Source organism: Leptinotarsa decemlineata, unplaced genomic scaffold, assembly GCF_025532065.1.
Source record: "Leptinotarsa decemlineata unplaced genomic scaffold, Ldec_3_MD MMD2_tig00078346_RagTag_RagTag, whole genome shotgun sequence".
Classification (NCBI taxonomy): domain Eukaryota; kingdom Metazoa; phylum Arthropoda; class Insecta; order Coleoptera; family Chrysomelidae; genus Leptinotarsa; species Leptinotarsa decemlineata.
This window is the reverse complement of record NW_027412724.1, coordinates 1,009,546-1,032,468: the sequence shown is the minus strand read 5'-3', so window position 1 is coordinate 1,032,468 and position 22,923 is coordinate 1,009,546. Positions and strand designations below refer to the sequence as shown.

Genomic DNA, 22,923 nt, shown 5'->3' with positions numbered 1-22,923 from the left:
ATTATTAGACGAACATCAAAAGGTTTTAGTAATCCCGCATCAAATCGCGTATTGCGTTCATAAGGTAAAAGTCTGCGTTGTTATCACACTCGTTATTACTATTAGTACTTGTCCAAGGACTCCACAATTTAAACAAATATCAAAAATTTTAAGTAATTATAACTTCACCAACATCAAATTTCAACACTCAAATCGCGATCAGTTCCTGAACTGATCGAACGAGACGATGATTCCATCAGCGACTCTTCGACAATCATAACTGACGGAATAGACGTCCCGAAGACGGACGAGGCGATGAATCCATCAGCGATTCTTCGACTGGCGAAATAGAAGATTCATCCAATCAAAACCACTCGTGGGTTTCTTCTCGGAATTTTCCCTTTCAAGATGGAAAAGCAAATATTTGCAAAACTATAGTCGTGTTTATGATTTTTTTATTCAAAATAAAATACAAAATTGCGTGACAGCTACCTTCAGAAAATACAAAATTTCAGTCTAAAAATCCTGATTCGAATATACTCTCCCATGCCCTAGCTCCAGCTTCCTGCATTCGAGCATAGATTTCCTCATTAACTTCAGCAAACTCGTTAGAACCCCACGAATGGTTTTGATTGGGTGAATCTTCTATTCCGCCAATCGAAGAATCGTCTCTTTCATTGTTGAATGAATCTTCTATTCCGCCAATTACAATTGTCGAAGAATCGCTGATAGAATCATCATCTCGTCCGTCCTCGGGTGAATCCTCTATCCCGCCAATTACGATGGACGAACAGTCGCTGATGGAATCATCACCTGTTTCGTCATCGTATCTAGAGCTACTCCTACTTCTGCTACGACTATTGACCGAACGGAATCTTCTAATGTCTACAAGGCATAGTCGCACTCGAACCCCTAGTAGTATTTTGCAATCCAATTCTTGAACTGCGTTTTCTGCATCTCTGCTGTCATCAAAATCCACGAATGCAAAACTTTTCTTGATGAAAATTTCGTTTATCATGCCATACCCCCTAAAAAAGCTTTCCAGGTCCCATTTTTCCGTATTACGGGGAATATAACCAACATATACTCTCGATCCTTCCATAATTTCAATACAAATTCCTTCTATATAAGACTTTTGAACTTGATAATACTAAGACTTGTTGTCCACAAACTTCAAATTAAACTGAATGTATGTATCAATCGTCCACTCCTTTTATATGGCACTTCGAAGTAATTGATTCAGGTACTCAATAGGTAATTGATACAGGTACCCAGTAGGTAATTGATACAGGTATCCAATACTCAATGGATTCAGGTACCTAATATTGAAATACAACTAGCAGAAAACATACTTTTGTTTAACCTCTGAATAGCAAATGAAATTACAATGTTCGGTTCAGGAACTGATCGCGATTTGAGTGTTGAAATTCGATATTGGTGAAGTAATAATTACTTAAAATTACTCAACTTACTGTTAATGAGGATGGCCGTGTCGAAAAGAATGTTACATTGAAACAATTGAAACACGTAGTAACTTGTTTTATTGCATTGACATGTGTCAATTATTTCAAAGTAACATTCTTTGGTGATATCTTAACGTTTATTTGTGTTCTTTCCTTACTATCAGAAATATGTACCATTTCAAAATCTAGAACACGAGAGTTTTGAAAATCAGTTCGAGGATCTTTATCTCTATTACATGACTACTTACTACATACTTTTTTCCAGAATCTAAATGAGACACGTAATGATTCATTTTCAAAATGACTGAAATGAAGTCTTTTTTTTATTTTCTCGGTCCGTTTTAATGATCTCAAATAAATATACAGAAGCCATTTCCAAACTCCAAACTACTTATCGTACCTAACATTTGACAAGGAAAAAAGCGCACTAGTTTTCCAATGGATATTTCATGGCTTGAGGTCATACCTGTTCCCATTAGGAATTCCACTGAAACCTCTAAGACGTGAAATATATTTTATCCACTTTTACATTGGACAGCGCGCTACCTCTAAATTGGATTTTCATCGACGTGACGATGAAACTATCTTATCCATTTTTGATCCTTTAATTTATTTTTATGGTGATTACGTCATCGTCGTAACCGTCTTTAACCCTATTAAATTAATTTAATAAAAGGAGGAATTAATTAATATTACCTATACATTTAATGCACCGTTTATTGAAGATATTAGTGCTTTTATCTTCCGCCAAAAATTTATAGGCAGTGATTAAATTAAAGAATATTACATTTTAGATAAATTTTTAAATATAGGTACTTGTTGCTTTTGGGATAAGGGATATAAAATAAAAATACAACAAATAGTGTTTTTCCTGTTTATTATATGGTATAATTTTTTGCTTGAAACAACTCGATAAAAAATTATTTTTGGAATGTTAGTTTATTTAATAATCAATTTAACAACAAAATGACTTATTATTATCATGACAACCTTATACTATCTTGTTTTCTCCAATAAAATATATTGACAGGTAATAATTCTTTCATTATATCTTCGGTTGAGTTTTAGATGTTTTGCAAATCAATTTTGTTTTCTGAAAAAAGGCAAGAAATTAACTCTAGTTGCACTGTTTATGCTTATGATTAACAAACACAACAGACCAGCTAACGGGCAGTAGCAACAAAGGGTTTATACCGGATCCCTAGTACTTGGAATCGGTCTACATTGGAATTAGAAGATGAATATGAGTAGCCGACTCTCTGAATACAAGAGAAATTGTCGCTTTGGCCAAACCGACTAGTGAATAGGAGCGGTATCTTTTTTTCGTATTGTTCACCATCGCTATTGGAATCACTATACTGGAAAAAGGCTGCTTTGTTATCACGCTCGTTATTACTATTAACACTTTTCCAAGGACGCCATATTTTAAACAGATAACAAAATTTTTAAGTAATTAAAACTGCACCAATATCGAATTTCAACACTCAAATCGCGATCAGTTCCTGAACTGAACACAACGGCGATTACCTTCCCCGATTTCTATTCGTCACCGTAACATGACTTCAAATTTGATTTTATCACTCTTCAGCCGATCATTAAACTCGGTTAGTAAAAATCACCCAATACGAACCGCCAAGTCTACAGTCCACGTGGACTAGTCCGCTGCCGGTTTATTTAAATGACGACAGTGATAGTGAAACAGAGTATACGGAAGAGAAAGCAACAGAATTGAATGGAGTTCTAAAGGAGAAACAAGCCTACGGGGCATTTCTACTATCACTAGCATGCGCATTAGGACGAATTGGAACATTTTGAAAATATGATAAAAAAAACTATGCGCAGTTAGCAAGATGAAGCGTAAATTCATGCCAACTGAACATACTACTCAACGTTATATCAAAACATCAACCATGATTGAATGAAAGGACGTGCACTGGTTACTCACTGGATACACCGACACTAAGTTCAGCTTGCCAATTACAGCATAAGTTTCTAGTTTTAAGATTACCATAGAAGGATAACACATATATTGATACTCAATTTGATGATTCCATTTTCTCTCGGAATTTTCAATTTCAAGGTGGGAAAGCAAATATTTGCAAAACTATAGTCGTGTTTATGATTATTTTATTCAGAATAAAATACAAAATTGAGTGACAGCTACCTTCGGAAAATACAAAATTTCAGTCTAAAAATCCTGATTCGAATATACTCTCCCATGCCCTAGCTCCAGCTTCCTGCATTCGAGCATAGATTTCCTCATTAACTTCAGCAAACTCGTTCGAACCCCACGAGTGATTTTGATTGGGTGAATCTTCTATTTCGCCAATCGAAGAATCGCTGATGGAATCATCACCTCGTCCGTCCTCGGATGAATCGTCCATTCCGCCAGTTATGATTGTCGAAGGACCGCTGATGGAATCATCGTCTCGTCCGTCCTCGGGTGAATCGTCTATTCCACCAGTTATGATTGTCGAAGAATCGCTGATGAAATCATCGTCTCTTTCATCGTTGAATGAATCTTCTATTCCGCCAATTAGAATTGTCGAAGAATCGCTGATGGAATCATCATCTCGTCCGTCCTCGGGTGAATCCTCTATCTCGCCAATTACGATGGACGAACAGTCGCTGATGGAATCATCACCTTTTTCGTCATCGTATCTAAAGCTACTCCTACTTCTGCTACGACTATTGACCAAACGGAATCTTCTAATGTCTACTAGGCATAGTCTCACTCGAACCCCTAGTAGTATTTTGCAATCCAATTCTTGAACTGCGTTTTCTGCATCTCTGCTGTCATCAAAATCCACGAATGCAAAACTTTTCTTAATGAAAATTTCGTTTATCATGCCATACCCCCTAAAAAAGCTTTCCAGGTCCCATTTTTCCGTATTACGGGGAATATAACCAACATATACTCTCGATCCTTCCATCATTTCAATACAAATTCCTTCTATATAAGACTTTTGAACTTGATAATACTAAGACTTGTTGTCCACAAACTTCAAATTAAACTGAATGTATGTATCAATCGTCCACTCCTTTTATATGGCACTTCGAAGAGTAATTGATTCAGGTACCCAATAGGTAATTGATACATGTACCCAGTAGGTAATTGATTCAGGTACCCAATACTCAATGGATACAGGTACCTAATATTGAAATACAACTAGTAGAAAACATACTTTTGTTTAACCTCTGAATAGCAAATAAAATTACAATGTTCGTTTCAGGAACTGATCGCGATTTGAGTGTTGAAATTCGATATTGGTGAAGTTATAATTACTTAAAATTACTCAACTTACTGTTAATGAGGATGGCCGTGTCGAAAAGAATGTTACATTGAAACAATTGAAACATGTAGTAACTTGTTTTATTGTATTGACATGTGTCAATTTTTTCAAAGTAACATTTTTTAGTGATATCTTAACGTTTATTCGTGTTCTTTCCTAACTACTAAACAAAGGGTTTATACCGGATCCCTTGTACTTGGAATCGGTCCACATTGGAATCAGAAGAGAAATATGAGTAGCCGACTCTCTGAATACAAGAGAATTTGTCGCTTCGGCCAAACTGACTAGTGAATAGTAGCGGGACATGAGGATCAATATAGTTTTGCTGTGAGAATAACCCGAGCACTTCGACTGTCGACTCATTGCCTTTGATGGCGGATACCGCAGTGGAAGACGAAACGTCAGACATAGAAACGTGCAGACCAAGGCCAACCAACCAGAAAAGTAGCTTTGCCATATACTTTGGATTGTCCATAAATTGATTGTTTCCTGTGGATCCAGTGCTAATGTTTTCGGTTATACAAACCCCTATTTTCTCAGTGTCTAGTAGTGAACAGTATCCACCGAGTATCCCAGAATTTATTCTGAACGATCCCTTCTCTGTTGAAGCATTTCATCAGTTCTTTTCTCAGACGGTTTCTTCATGAATGTTTTCCGTGTATTTGTTTCCAGGTGAATGTTTCCAATACACTTTATGTTTCTCATTGATTCTCTTCCTGATCTGGTCCCGTATCTTAGTTTTTGGAACTCCAACAGCTGGTTCAGTCAAGTCAATATCTTTCATGTACTTGATTTATTAATGAACAGCGATATCCTAATTACAAAATCATTGTTAATTCACAGTTTTTTTATAGTGTCAATGTACAACGTTCAGTTTTATTCAACTTTTTTCAAATTCTTTCTTGAAGAAACGATAACCACAATTCAATTATCCAAACTAGTGGTGGCAGAAAGCTTTTCATGAATGAGTTTCATTTTTATATCCAGGACAATTTTGATAACCATCACAAATTTAATACTGAAAATCTGTAACCGTTTACATTTCACCAATGTTCCGCGAATAATGCAGATATCAAAATTTCATAATAAGAAAACCGTATTATTGTAGCAAATAACTTTTTTCAATCTCCGAAAAAAGTATCGACATGCTTCTTGTACATAATTCATATTTTTCGTCATAAAAGTACTTTGCAAAACTACGTGATGTCATTATGTTGATTGATTTGAAGTATCCTAATCGTGATGGGATTATATCATTATTCATTCCTCACTTTATTGATACACGGCTCGAAATTTGAGTGAAGTGATTAGTGATACAATTCGTTTAGTGTGTCTAGAAATTGATACCTAGTGAAAACTAATTCAACTCGTCGTAGCTCTAATGGGTTCCAAAGTAGTTGGACATGATTCTGTAGAAAAAAAGGCAAGTGTATCGTCTGTAAAAATAAATAGCTAGGTTCTATCATTTTCAAGTTTGAAGGTCAATCGTACCTCACAGGTTGTTGCGTCATTATGTACTCAATGAACGCAACAAAACCTTGGTCTCTCTAGATGCAAAGAAAATTCCAATTCGTTCAAAAATTGAGATTTTTTTATATGTATATATACTTTGTGAAATTTGTTACGTGTCTTTCGTACACTTCTCAAATAATTAATTTCTTCATAAAATGTTAGAATATCAAGTGAGGGAAGTTATAAACTGGCTGAATTATTGTTAATATTATAATTGAAATAAGAAAGGCAGTCGATAAATTGCAATTAAAGGAATTTCTTGTTTCTATATCAAACGTATTCTAATTTAAATTGAAAGGGTTATATTTTTAGGAGTGACTAATTTTTGGGAAAGTTTTTGGCTTTCTACTACTCCATCTTGATACAAATTTGTTTTGTATCTTCTGGGAATCTTACAAAGAAAGGAAGGAAGTAATCAATTTTGAAAGAAGTAACTTTATACATAGATGTGTAGGTCATGCAAAGAAATAACTTTCAGGCACAAGCTAAAAAAAACCTCCTGAAACAGTTACTTTCATACAAACATTGAATTAAACGAAAGAAAAATTCTTGCATTCATGAATGAATTGTGTTTTTTTTTCTTATAATATTATCCAGATTTGTACTGAAGAGCACTGAGGTGAAACATCGATGTCTACTAGTGAGGATGACAGTGTTCCATGTAAGTGAAATTTTTACCTTTCATTTAGTATATTGTGTAGAAATCCTGTGAATGATATGTGATTTAATTCCATAACGAATGTTTGGAATACAAACTGAGTACAGAAAAGTGTTTTCTTTATAATTCAGTGTTCATATAAAAGTATTTGTTTCGAAATAATTTTTTTCTTGCAGTGTGTGTCTGAAAGTTACTTTTATGCATGAGCCACACATATATGTATAAGTTACATCTTTAAAAGTTGATTACTTCCTTCCTTTCTTCGGAAGATTCCCACATTTTTTTATATCAAGATGGAGTAGTAGACAGCCAAAAACTTTCTTTCTCAAACGTATTCCATTTTAGGTTATTGAACCATAGAATATTTGTATCAGCAGTATATCCCGAAAAAGTAAAAGGCAACGTGAAAGTACTTACAATAATATCAAATGGTTTGAAAAAACATCCGTCATTATCTATGATAACAAGTCGTAGAGAAGGTCTTGAAAACTTGACACAGATGATTTTTTAATTCAGCTGAATTCGGATTTTCATAAGCAAACTCTATACATGATACACCAACTAAATCAAACAAATATATTTACAGAGTCGTCGATCGACGTACCATCGTAGCGTAGTGTTGACCTTGACTTAGTATTACTTCAAAAAAAATTAAGATTTCTAACTTTATATCTTTAAAAATAAACACACATGGTAATGAATTGATACTATTTGGAATAATGTTTGCGCTAATTTTGTTCGGGTATTTGAATCAATTATTATTTACAATCAGCTTAGCTGATTGTAATAAATATTTCGTTTATATAAGTGAGTGGGAAAGTAGTGATTCAAATAACAGGGTGATGATTGAAAATACTGATAATTCTTCTCCCATATACTCTGTTTCACTATCACTGTCGTCATTTAAATCAATAATGAATTTATTTCTACCCTTAATATGGAAGTGTCCAATCTCCATATAGTCTTTTTCAACTTAAATAACGTTTTTAATCCTTTTCTGTCAGTCTTCTTAGGTAATATTAAATACTTCTTCTTTAACTAGCTCTATTACCTTTATATCAAATTTTGGAAAATACTTTTTATGCCTGATGATTTCCTTAAATCAACTCGATCAGATTAAAAACATAAAAATAGGGTGAAAGTCTCAGTATGGTGTGTGCATACGTTTCAGCAATACTCTCAAGGGAATACACTTTTCCAAATGTTTTTGTCTGTAAAACTTTAAGTAGTTAGTTTTTGGTATAGTATCTTCAAAATACAAATTGATATCCATTAAAAAACTTTGTATTTCATCTTTCCTCGAATTTTTATTCGGTACTTCGATGAGCTGCCACGAATGATAGGAAACGTTGTCAAGAACTATTACACTATTCGCATCCAAATTTGGGATCAATGTGTTTTCAAATCATTCCTCAAGCATATAAGCTTCCATGTTCTTATGATAATCATTATTGCAGTCCTCAAGTTTTTTTCACATAATTCCAAAGAATTCAGAGCCCATTCTTTACTTCCTCCGCAATGCATAATGATTAGTCGCGATCCTTTGTTTGCAGGCATGTTAGGCGTACACATTCTTGAACCATCAGTCCACCCTTTCGTAACTATGTCGTGAGTGTCATACCAAGTTTCGTCCAAATAGAAAATTTGCCTTTGTTCTTGTACATATTTAGTTATTTGTTGTAAGTATTTGTTACGCAATTGCACTATTTTTCTGCTTTCAATTTCTTCCTTATGATTTCAGTTGTAGGAATCTCATTGTTTTGTAACGGTCCTATATGGTTTTTTTCAATGATTTTATTAGATGAACATCTAAAGGTTTTGATAATACCGTATCATATCGCGTCTTACGTTCATGAGGTTTGTTTTTGACTATTTTACGTACAGTTTAGAAAGGAATTTCGGTCAAATCTGCTTGTAATAGTTTGTTTCCCTCGAAACCAAACTTGATATGTAGATTCTTATACAGCGTGACTCAAGGTCGATGGTAGGTTAGACGTTTCTGGAAAATGCAAAGCATGATTTTTCTGAAAATTTCACCTCTCAAATTTCCTTACCTGTTTATCGATCTAAAATATTTTCAGCATTGCGGCGTTGCCACTTCCATCAAAAAGTCCTAGCAACTTTTTTTTTAATGGAACACCCCGTATATTAATACATTTTTGGAATCGCTCTGGTATTTTAATCCTTTTTTGTTAATAATGTCCTATACCTATCTCTATCTGTTTTCGAGATAAAAAGTAAATTGTGCTAAATATGGTCCAAAACATAGCCTTAATTGAAATTAAGTACATCAGTACTCTCAATTCATGAAAAGTTGATATTTTGATGATAGTTTGGACAAACTATTTTTTTTTTTGTTGAAGTGCCCTAATCGGGCATCACGTGTGCGAAATGAACCACCCGTATTTTCTCCTCCCAATTAAAACTACAAATATTTGTGCTAAAGTTTCGGGAGGTAAGAATGAATTTCTGCTCTTTGAAGATTTCTTTTCAAATCATAAATATCTGCAATTGTTTCTAAGTTATTCGCAAAAACGAACACCTCTTTTTTGTTTAACTAAATTGATTGAAACTTTCGAACTATTTGTATGCTCAACTTGGCTAAAATATTCATTTACTATAAGTGAAATGGCAAATCGAATGACAATTCAGTTATGTAGGCGAACTCAAATTTTGCGATATAACACTTGTAAAAATACCATCATTGACTTTAGTTGCCGTTGCGTATACCTACCTGGAAATGTTCACAGGTGTTCTTTATACTCGTTTATACTTTATACACGCCTGAAAAAGCTATTTGCATAGTAAACTGTCAAGTGAAAATCTCACAATAAAGTGTTGTTGAATACGTTTGTCTTAGATTTTAATTACCTGACTGTCTCGTTTGAAAATGTATTTGAGAAGTTTTTCAGATGTTTCTTATTATTTTCAAGAATGAAGATATTAAGGATGTAAAGTTTACAAACTGACAAACTGTCAATAATGAACCCACTCCACCTTCAAACGTACCCAGTTTGTTGCTGTATTCTTAAAAACGTATTGAGTAAATATTATATTTAGTACTGTCGTGTCTAAGAAAATTGTTAATAAAACGAAGAAAACAAGGAAGGTGGTGAAAACAACAAAAAAAGGTTTATTATATCAATGAATGTATAAATGTATCTTATTGAATGCAAAACAATTGCAATTGCGGTTGATATAGTTATCATTTATTGATCTAAAATATAATGGAAAAATTGAAATGAAACCAGAGATGGAAATAGGCTTCTACTATGGCAGAAACTCTTACCGCATATATCAAAAATACAAAGTTATAATTCTGTTGTTTATTTAGCCAAGCCTGTCTTTGCAAAAAAACAAGAGATTCTTAGACAAAGTCGTCTTGTTTACTTTTTGCTCAAGATTGTTCTACAATTCAATTCATAACCCAATCAAGTACCACTGATAAGATATGTGGTAGATCGAAACATCCTATCAAATTATGTGGTTTTAGATCATCTAAGGTCAGATACAAATATATGAAGAATGAAGGTGGATTTATGCAGCATAAACTTTCATATTCACTTCACTTCCACTTTCATTATCGGTTTTCAGTAGATCATTTTATACACCAAAACCACGAAACATTTAGGTATTCTAAGACAAATAGTGCAAGTGCAAATTGCTTTTGCATATTCACACGCTATCAGGAGTCTAAATCTGAAATTTACATATGTATGAAAAATTATTTGAAGTAATAGTATTGTGAAATGCGTCCTGAACCCGCAAAAATCAACTAGGTAATAGGTATCACTGAGCAAGTTTTGGTTGAATTTGTTGATTATTTTTGTGATTGACTCGGCCGTTACTTGATGAAGATCTATAGTGAATTTCACAAACTACACCTAACGGTTTGTTATTCATGCACAAACTTTATTTTAAAAAATATTACATGTTTCGCTATTACAGTCGCTTTTTCGTTAGTATGTTATTCACTACGAAACAGCTACTGTGATAGTGAAACATGTGATAATTTTGTAAATAAAGTTTGGGAAGATCAAATTGTCAGGTGTAGTTTGTAAAATTTGTTGATTAAGATTTTTGGGAAAGATTTTGGCTTTCTACTACTCCATCTTGATAGTAGAAAGCCAAAAACTTTCTTTCCCAAAAATCAATCACTCCTAAAAATATAACCCATTCGATTGATTAAGATGTTATTTGATGAAATATGTTGAGTGCGTATGTGTAGTTTAAAAAACAATGAAAAATATTTTGTATTTCGAAGAGAATTTCATACCTTAAGTTCATATGTTCATATTCATGAACATTCACTGTCAGTAGTCAAAAATATGTGTGGGCATACTCTTTTAGATTAGCATTGAAAAATACTGCATTTTCACGATATATTACTGAAACAAAGAAGCACAAGGTTGAAAGATGAATACATTTCACACGTTCCACTATATTTTATTGTAGGTGTTTTTATTGAAAAACGACACCAGAACTATTCCGTGAACCAATATTCATTTACTCTCGACTTTGTATTCCATTACGCGACACGCTTATTGAATAACAGAGAAGAAAAGTAAAATATGCGCTAGGAATGTACGAATGGTTCATGTATTTATCCAACAGGTATTTCGATATCAGTTTCATGGAAAGAATTCAATATGATGCCGAGAAATTCCTCGCCGATTATAGAAAAAGACGTTCTATGCACGTATCAGGTAATTGTTGAAATATGTTGAATCTAATTAAAGGGGAAAAATCGAAAATGTGGTGAGTTCAAGACGAAATCAAATCGCAGTGATCATACAGTGTTTTTCTGATCGAGTTTCTCTCAGAAGACTTCGTGTTGAAATTTCAAACATATAAGAAAATAAATATTTCTCTTCCAAGGTACCTATATAGTAGGTTCAGGTAAATACCTATCAAAAAAACAACTACTTCTCTGGCTAATACCACGCTAGACATTAAAATATATCTGACAGACATTTATGCTAGATGCCTCACATGTACTCTGTGCGGTATTTACGAGAGCGATAAAACATTTGATCAGTTAGTTACAAAATCAATGTTAGGGTCAAAATTATTATTGTAAAATTTTTACTTTTTGAACGTCATCACTTACTATTTTGAAAAGTATGTAGAAACTAAAGTTTTTGATGACAAATGATACCACAAATGTCAATTTGTGATTGACTCTGTGATTACGTGGTAGCAAACCTGCATCTGCTCACTCGGCTCTAAATGTTTGAAACCGAACACACCTAATATATCACTTTCCGATTTTCATTTTCATTTATTCGTTCACTAGACCATTTTTGTGGATTTGATTTTGAGGCGTTTGTGCTTCCTTCAGTTCCAAGAAAAAAATTAAATGGTAAAAAAAAATATCAATCAAATTCTGGAATGAGCAGCAGACACTTTTGGTTTACACTTTTTCATTGAGAATGTTTTTGCTATTCAGCTACCTTCAGTAAAAAATAGATCAAATAAATAGCGTTTACTATCAATATTTCAAATCGCTCACCACAATTTCGTTACCCGTCAAGATGGGCGTTATTATGATTGATATTCCTTCTCATATATAACGCCTATAAGCTTTCAAACTAATTTTTCGCTTATATTGATTCAATCTTCATCGTCATGAATTAATTAACTTCATGTAATATACACTACACATTTATTTACAATGGTCTGGCAGTGGGTGTATGATAACTTTAATCAATTCATTAATATAAATATAACCATTTTCAGTTTGTTATTACTGTTGAAATTTGTTCAGAAAAATACAGATTCTCAATAACTTTCACCTATAGAGCTTATCGCCAATCCAGAAAACGTGGAAGTCAATAATAGAAATCATTGAAAATTACTTCAACTACCACAGAAAGTGATGGAATTTTATGGTTAAATAGGAAATTGGCATCAGTGACAACTTGATTTTCCCAGTACCTACCTACTGAATAATTAATTAAAATTGTAATCAGATTTTATAGAGCATGTTAAAAAACTTTTGCAGCGCAAATTATTACTGTGATTTTCATGTATGAAAATATCCATAATACATATTGATTTATTGCCAAAATTACGTAATATTGAAATGTAGTGGAAAATGCATTTACAGAAGCAGTTAAGGAACAAAAAAAAATCTCACTGTTATAAGGTACTTTCAAGGTACTTCTTTAAAAAATGAAATGCAGAAAATGAGTAAATACATAATGGATGGTTTTTTCATTTCCATATTTGACACACTTCGAAGTAGGACACTCGAAATTTTGAGGGTGTTGCATCAGGATTTACAGAATGGGTGAAAAATTCTAAACCAAGAGTTTGAATACATTTCAGAGTACTTGAACATAATGTATGAAAATAATTTTGAATCGATGATAAACAAAGATACTAGAGTACAAGGTAAGTCTGCTTCATGTATTGATCATATTTTTTTGAAATGTAAAACACATGAGTTCAGAGAAAAATGTAAGCCAATAATTGTGCGCTCAAATATCACAGATCATTATACTCAAATAATGAAAATGCCCATTGAGTCAGAACCTCTTCAAGCCTTAACAGAATTATATATTGAATACATTGATTACAAGAACTTGAAGAGGAATTATGCGAATATGATTGGCGATCATTTTACGAAATGGCAGATATAGATATGGCTACTTCATTCTTCATTGAAGAACGGTATATATGTAATAACATCATTGTACCCGCACAGTAAGAAGTCATCTGACTAGGGTCAGACGACTTCCGAACACTTTACAAATAACCGCCAGATGATGACAAATGTGATTTTGTCGAAACGTTGCGAAATTCATTCCCATCGGGGATGACAATACACCACACGGAACAAACCCGAAGAATAATTTCAACATATTCCTGTCCGTGAAAACCTTCGATTAACATTTCAAACATTTACGGGGAGGTGAGGTCATATCGAGAAGAAGAAGAACTGAGGTACTAAAACATTCAGGTACCAAATTCAGGTAATCAAGAACGGTATATATGTAATAACATCATTGTACCCGCACAGTAAGAAGTCATCTGAGTAGGGTCAGACGACTTCCGAACACTTTACAAATAATCGCCAGATGATGACAAATGTGATTTTGTCGAAACGTTGCGAAATTCATTCCCATCGGGGATGACAATACACCACACAGAACAAACCCGAAGAATAATCTCATCATATTCCTGCCGTGAAATATATATATATATATATATATATATATATATATATATATATATATATATATATATAAAAATGAATAGATAAGTACTTCTTGATCATTCCGATACTGATTTCAATTTAAGAGCAACCGGTAGACAGCTGTTTCAGCTTATTGGGCATCGTCAGTACCGGGCAGGCGGTCCTCGATTGAAGACAAAATGAGAAAAAACCAAGAAAGTACTTGATAAAAATAGCTGCGTAAACGCAAGCGAAACATAAGTGGAACCACCTATTTTATTTTTTGATTTTCATGGAATTATTTTCCAGCAGCTTGACTGCATTATATATATATATATATATATATTATATATATATATATATATATATATATATATATATATATATATATATATATATGAATCAAAAATGAAAAATTCGTGGATACAACACTCCAAACAGGGAGTGTTGTACACTTGTTTGCCGAAAGCAGGAAACAACACAAACGCACGGAGTCAACAACAGGAGCCAACCGCACATTTGGGGTTTCAGTTAGAAGACCTAGAATCCCCAGGCTATATCTAACACGAACACGTAGGCAGCTATAGCTACCTGCGTGACTTCCGGGTCCAGGATATGAATACAAATAGAGATTTTATCGTGTGTGCATGATATAAATCAAAAATGAAAAATTCGTGGATACAACACTCCAAACAGGGGGGCAAACCGCGGACACGTGTTTCTGGCTATTGGCCTCATAAGCGCGGTGCAGCCAAGTGTGAAGATGGGCAACACTTGTTTGCTGAAAGCAGGAAAAAAAACAAACGCACGGAGTCACAACAGGAGCCAACCGCACATTTGTGGTTTCACTTAGAAGACCTGTTAGATGTAGCCTGGGAATTCTAGGTCTTCTAACTGAAACCACAAATGTGCGGTTGGCTCCTGTTGTTGACTCCGTGCGTTTGTGTTGTTTCCTGCTTTCGGCAAACAAGTGTTGCCCATCTTCACACTTGGCTGCACCGCGCTGATGAGGCCAATAGCCAGAAACACGTGTCCGCGGTTTGCCCCCCTGTTTTGAGTGTTGTATCCACGAATTTTTCAGTTTTGATTTATATCATGCACACTCGATAAAATCTCTATTTGTATATACACACATCGGAAAAGTCTATGGATATTTTTAAAAATGGCAATAATTTTTTTTAGATCGCTTTAGGGAAAAAAAGTTGACGGGTGATTATTAAACGAATGTAACTTACAACAATCTTTGTATTCGTGTCACATGCCAGAATAAAGATGTCTGCAGAATGCTGTATATAGTCCGCTGTATACAGAGCCACTGTGATTCGAAAGTGCATATAGATTATAAAGACAAGGAGTCAAATTGTCTGTTGCATAATCGTTCATATCTAATCCATCTAGAGGAAATTCGATGGCAACATTTAACTTGCCTCTAAATATTTCTGTCAGAGAAAATCTTTTAAAATGAAATAATAAAATACGGGGAAACTTGTGGATCGACTTTGTGCATTTTCTTCTTTCCTTGCAACTTGAACACGTCGGTTTTTCATGTCCATCCAAAGTTTCCTTTCTTGTGAAGAAATCCAAGCACTGTGACAAACTAAATTGGCCAGTTCTTTGTGGTATGGGGAGTGACAAATCCCAGAAAGGATCGAAGGTTACAGATGAGTGTCCACAATGTGTGCACTTCATCGTGGATTTTAATTGACCAACGAAATTATCTGCAATCTTACGAGTTATATGTACTCAAATAAATCAGCCACGACTCTTGTGCTTTTCCGCTGTCGCTCAATTTTTCGTTATTCTCCGTTAAGGTTGGTTTAGGTTTCTCAATAATTCTATTAACGTCATCATGTAAACCTTCTAAAAGATAACGAAGGAACTCCTGGGCGTCTTGATACGCGTGACCCATGAATCGAGAAGCAAAATTCTGAATCTGACTTTTTAAGGAGACTGTGTTCACTGCTCTATCACATGAACCTTCTGACCACAATTCCTTGATAACTTCTGCGAAAGCTATGATTAAAACGCCCTCCGTAATAGAAATAGTATTGATATCTTTCATGTACTCATTCTTTTTCAAATATTCCAGTAACCATCTCGTATTCAATAAACATTGGATTACACTGTTCATGAAACAGGTGTTACCAATATATTTTAACCCATTAAGCCCAAGGGTTTTGACTGAGGAATGTATCACTGATTTAATTGTGTTATAGCGATGATTCTTCCCATCATTGGACCAACGGAATGAGGAATTTGAAGTTAAATTTCTTGAAACTGAATCAGATATATTCATGGTTTTTTTTTTTTAATTTGTGAGAGAAATATATACACATATATTTATGTGTATATAACATTATTTCGCATTTGCATGCAAAGACATATCCTCACAAGAAAGCTACACACTATCACTATTTATTGTTTGTAGCTAACTAGTTCTCGATGTGTGAAACTAACAAGTGATTCTTCTTGTACGTCATCAATTCATAGTTCGTCGCGAATATAGAGGCAATATTAATTGTGAATTTATTTCCTTCAGAAATTGAATTATACGTAATATAAATTGTGAGATCAATTATCGGAACACCTGCAAAGCGTCTATGACAACATGCAATATTATAAGATAATTGAATTATTCAATTGGTTACATAACATACGTGAAGTTCGACTGTCTTCAAGAACATATGTTATATACCGAGTGGAAAAAATTATTTAGGTGACTCTTTTTCTGGGAGTTCAAAGCTGGATTCAGGTTAGAAAACATTTAAATTCTTGATAATAAACCAAAAAATGTAAAAGGAGATGAAGAGTTTCAAATATAAAAAAAGTGAAACGAAGAGGAGAGTTTGAACGGTATCCTTAAATGCTCGGAGGGAGAAGAAAATTGATAAAGAGAAAAAGAACAGGAAGCAAAACAAAGAATTGATGGGAAAAATAAAGGATGAAGAATGTAAATATGTAATGACAGTACAACCATATCAATACACCAAAAGATCAATTTTATTATTTCTATACGGTTATATAGTTCTGTTATGTTTGCAGCTAATTCAGTATGCAAACAATCTAGACTAATAAATTAGAAACGGAGAAGAAAAGCAATAGTAGATCAATCAGCTATCCACTCAAAAGACAAACGAGCAACATAATAGAAGCAGTAGGGACCTAATCTAACCGCACATTCAAGACCTGCGAGCTTTATTCGAAATGACAAAGACAATCTGGCCAACCTTACTAATTCATTCAATGATGGTAATGGAAAATAGTTAGTACTAATTGGAAAAAATTAAACAAGTAGAAGCAAAACTTCAATAGACATCAGAAAAACGGAAGAGAGGAATTGAAGAAATGAACTTTAGAAAACATGGACTCCGAGTTCGGTGCCTAAAAGGCTAAATGAATGAAACTGTTGGAGAAGAAGAAGAATGGTTATTTTAATTTTATTATGTTGGGTATAGAGCTCAATTAATGATATTTATCGAAGGTTATTTTGAAATGAAACGATGCTGAATGTACTATGAATGTACTATAATATATCGATTTTTCAATGAGCATTTTCAACAAAATGGTTTCGGTTTAGTAGAAAAGTGTTGAAAGATCTTATGTTGGTAGTAGTATGCTCATTTTCCAACGTATTTCTTTCAATATTTGAGTAAAGGGAATAGGCCAAAATTTACTACTTTTTCTATTGAGTAATTTTAGAGTAAATAATCAAATATAGGAAAGACATAGGATTATGAACCCAAATAACATTGGTAGATTCAAAAGTTCTGAACTTCTCAAAAAGTTTTACATTGTACAGTAATACTCTCATTATATCATCAAGGTTGTGCTTTTGGCATAAATCGAAATTTCCTTCTTTGTCTGACTCAATCAACAACAATCTGGATTTGAAAGCTCATTCAACGTTGATATATTCGGTAGTTTGTAACTCCTTTAACGCCCTACTGTTTTCTTCGTGGTTATCAATCAATTCAAACTGCTCCAACTTTGGTGATTATTCCAGTTACAGTTCACCACGTTTCAGGGATGGACATATAGTTGCTCGTATAGTTTTAAACGCCATTTCAGAAAATTTCATTGACAGTGTGCAGTGATTATGACATTTTTTGAAATACCCCAAATCTTTTTACATTATATCGTTGACTTAATTGGGATACTGTTTGAAAAAAATCTGTTTTTACCGTTAGCCAGATATCGTCCTACAAACGACAACCCTCAAAAGTCAAAACTTTTGCGAGCTGAGAGTTAACGAGGTTTCACCTTTCAATGTGCGATCCCTAATATGAATTAGCTCAGATAAACCGAATATAGGCTTCAAAGGTATGAGAATCAATCAGTAGTATACGTGAATACTTGATAAAAAAGCCCACTTACCATTTATATTATTTCTCTGATGAAGAATTTTGTATTTTTTATCATTCACTAAAAATGTTCCATAACTTTTTTTAGCTATTTTAGTCTGACTCCCCGTTGACCGTTAGAATTGTTCAAAGGGTGCTGACAAGTAGCAGCCAAGAAAATTCTTCTTCTTAATATTCTTCTTCTCACAAATCTGACTCCTTTGAATGTCACATTTCACGAAAGTATGAACCTCACTTTCACACGCGTTCTTTCCTGACATATTTGAATTTAAATACTTTGGAAAAATTCTTAGTGGAAAGTTATGTGTTTACCGTTCAATCTCGCCAATATTGTAAGTAAAATTGAAAGTTATGTTTCGACCATTCTCATAACAATACTGTTTCGATATTCATTGATGAAATATTTTCAATAGTGTTACATACTCGTATGTCTTTGTGCCAGTCTTTAGGTGACGAATCTTGAGATAATAGTCTCAGTGCACAGATATCTATAATATGTTTTTGGGAAAGAAAGTTTTCAGCTTTCTACTACTACATCTTGTTACAAAAAAATCTTCTAAAGAAAGGAAGGAAGTAATCAATTTTGAAATTTTTAAGTAACTCTATACATGGATATGTAGATCATGCAAAGAAGTAACTTTCAGACACAAACTGGAAGGAAAAGCCCTCCTGAAACATCTACTTGCATATAAACATTGAATTGCACGAAAGAAAAATTATTTCGAAACAAATATTTTTACATGAATACTGAATTATACAGAAGACACTATTCTCTACTCAGTTTGTATTCCAAGCATTCATTATGGAATGAATTCAGATAGCATTCACAGGAGTTCTACACTGAATGAATGGTAATGTAACAAGATGGGGTAGTAGAAAGCCAAAAACTTTATTTTCCAAAAATTAGTCACTACTAAAAATATAACCCCTTCAATTTTATCTATAATATATTATTGAAATGAAAATACACAGGGTTCTTACATCGTTTTAGGCCAATAGGTATAACCTCCTGGTGCACATTAATTTCACTATGATCTAATATTTGTATATGAAAAAAAAACGAACATTGAATGAATTACAAAAAATGTTTCAATGTGATATTGCAAATAATTTTGCAATCAACAATTGCAAAAGTTCTGCAAAGTGTTTATACCACTACTAATGTTTTAAACCATGTTTAAAATTTGCGATACTTCGTTTTCTTTCTTGTCTTCCTATTTGTTTTGAAAAATTACCATTTCCATTTTGAAATATTCAACATTTATTTCCAATTCCTTTTTCCTTTTTTTTTCTATAAATTTTGCTATTTCAAATACAAATAAGTTTATTTGAAGGTGATTGACAATGTTTCATGATGAATTTCATTAGTTCGGACCTGCATTGTCTAATATTAGGTATATGAAATGATTTGAAATCCCTAAACGAACCAATACAAATGAAAAATTAAAAAGAATAGCTAAAAATAACAATTATATTAAGCAAAAAAAGCCCTGAAATGAAATCACAGTGAAATAAAATACAAGTAAAAAAATAGAACAATCAAGAAATTCAAAGCCAAGTTATTTCACGACGTTTCGATTGTTAGTATTCACAATCGTTTATCGGGTGATGACTTCCATTGTCTAATTTAATTTGATTCGAAATCTATGAAAAAACAAATAAAATAAGAATGAATAGCCTAAATATCAATTATATTAAACAATAAAACGTGAAATGAAAATACAATAAAACAAATAAAATAATCAAGATACAAAATGAAAATGACTTGGTTTGAATAGATTACAAACTTCCACTCAATGCAAGGGGTATACATTTGCTAATATTAATATTGAATTATTTCGGTTTTGGAGTTTACCAAACTTTGGAAATTTTTATTTCAAAATTACAATAGAAAACAATTTTTTGTGAAGCGAGCATTTCCGTTTAATTTTCATTTTTTTGCTTTACTAATTCGATTTTCAATATCTTTCATTCGACTGTAGTTTCTTAACTTTATCAGTTACTACCACATTGATCAATAATCGTATCTGTAATGGCTTATTTCTATATACTGCAAATTGTGTATAGACTTTCTCCTAGCGTTATTTCTTAAATCAGTCTCTTTATAGTTGAGATTTTTTCAATTTGGTTCTCGTTCTGTTCGTCCTCAATGTGTCTTTTATATACTGAAAAGCCTGGTGTTGAACTGATTTTTCTATATTGGAAAATAGAAAATGATTTGTTCATCTGTCTGTTGATAACACTAACTACATCAAAACCAAAATACTGAGATAGCATTGGAAGATGACTAAAACTTTTTTGGCCTGATGTTCCGAAATTCGCGTTGATTGACAATATTTGGGTTCTGTTTGGGAAAGTGTTATCAATAAATCCTTTTTACGTCAGAGGTTTCAATTCTACCTATCAAAACAAAGTTTTCCAACCGGACACTATAGTAAAACCAATAATGATTGAGAGTAAAGCGCGTTGTCATATCTAAATTTTACGTTACCAGTTTATAGCAGAATCAAAATATAGTAAGGAGTAGAGTTGTAGGTTGTGGCAAATTATAGATAATACACAATACTAGTACAATTAAAGGTATTATTTATGACAAAAATCAGTAATGAGCTCGTAATGAGTAATACTTATACATTTCCTGATTACTGATCAGTTAAAATTCATTATTTTTTGTATAGTGTTAGATATTTATTACAACTAGTGGCAACGCTGTACGCAACGATATTTCTGTCTTTGTCACTTTACCGTAACTTCCATCTCATCGTTGCAGTCCTCACTAATGTACTTGCAGCCATGAGCGTATCATTGGTTTGTGAATTATACAGCGTGAATTGTACGTTTTACAGTTAAGTTAGTCAGCAATCGACGTGTTGTGATAACAATTGGTGAACATAATAGTGCTAATAAGTGTTTAAGCGTTACATAATTATATTTCTACACCGTTCTCAAACTACTCAAAAAATGGGAGACATAGTCGGGCCTTTCACGTCGAAAAAAGTAAAACGGTCGGAGTCTCGGTCAATAAGAGAAAAACAAATTGTACTGCGAGTATTTCACTGTCTTGAAAGAGATCGTCAGCCACCAAAAGATGACTTTGTGCATATGTGCTGTAATTCTACGTGTGTACCTCCGAATAACCAACCGGGCATTTCTACATCATTAAGTTCCACAATTACAAAAGATAAATTAGTTGATATGTGCTCTGATTATACCGGTGTACCAAAATCATCGATTTACAAAATACTAAGAGAAACAGAAATTCATGGAGACGTACAAACGCCAAAAACTAGTAGCGGACGAAAAAAAATCACAGTTGATGAAGAAGCCAAAACCAGTATACGCAGAACTATTCACAGTTTATTTTTCAGAAATGAGCTGCCCACACTACAAACAGTTCTGGAGGCACTTAGCGATCATGAATTGGTCCCAAAAATGGGTAAAGAAACTTTTAGGAAACTTGTACACGAAATGAAATTTACGTACGGAAAACTTGACAGGAAAAGCATTCTCATTGAACGTCAAGAAATAATAGCATGGAGAACAAACTATCTAAGAAAATTGACGAATTTTGGAAGCTCAAAAAAAAATTGTACTTCATGGACGAGACATGGGTTAACCAAAAAAGTATGGCAGGATGGTAATATAACAAGTGCACGACAAGCCTTTATTGAAGGTTTGTCAGTTGGGTTAAAACAGCCATCTGGAAAAGGTAGTCGTCTGATAGTTACGCATATAGAAAGCGACAGTGGATTTTTACCAAATGGTGAATTAATATTTAAATCTAAGAAAACAGGCGACTATCATGAAGAGATGAATGCGGAGGTGTTTGAAAAATGGTTTGAAGGCATCATTCAACTTGTGGAACCTGGGTCTGTCATCGTCATGGACAATGCCCCATACCATAGTCGACATTTAGAACCATTACCGAAACAATCATGGAAAAAAGCAGCAATTCCAGAATGGTTGATTAATAAGAACATCCAATATAACAAAGATAGTTTAAAGGCAGAACTACTTCAGCTAACAAAATTACACACAGACAAATATAAAAAATTCGCAGTGGATGAAATGGCGTTAAGTCGTGGAATTACAGTTTTAAGGTCACCACCATACGAATTAAACCCAATAGAATTAATCTGGGCGCAAGTAAAAGGATATGTGGCACGAGAAAACAGAACATTTAAATTAGTGGACGTGCAACATCACCTACTGGAAGAAATGCATGCAGCATGTTTTAAAAGAGGAGCAAAAAATGTGGGACGTAGACAACCGTATTGAACACAATATTGAACCAATCATAATTCACTTTGATGATAGCGGTAGCAACAGTGACGAATTTGAGGTTGAAGATTAGACGAAAATTTGTACATTTACATTTATATTATATTCTATTATCAAAAATTTGTAATTTGTATTTTCTAGTACCCCTGACGATCAGTTTAAGTTACTCGAAAGCTTGAGAATAGTTATAAAGAGT

The 22,923-nt window shown here is 33.4% G+C and overlaps 1 protein-coding gene across 6 annotated transcripts in view; it reads left to right on the top strand.

The window, feature by feature from the left end:
- Wdr62 (WD repeat domain 62) overlaps positions 1 to 22,923 on the top strand; it is a 172,354-nt gene that overhangs the window by 78,523 nt on the left and 70,908 nt on the right. Inside the window, exon 2 of one of the 6 annotated variants that reach the window (XM_074185639.1) lies at positions 11,520 to 11,611. The exons of 4 other annotated variants lie outside the window; for them this stretch is intronic. In XM_074185639.1, the coding sequence (XP_074041740.1) occupies positions 11,555 to 11,611 (57 nt within the window). In that variant the 5' untranslated portion in view covers positions 11,520 to 11,554. Of the gene's footprint in view, positions 1 to 6,101; positions 6,159 to 11,519; positions 11,612 to 22,923 lie in introns of those variants that run through there. One more of the 6 variants, XM_074185640.1, reaches the window with a different exon arrangement.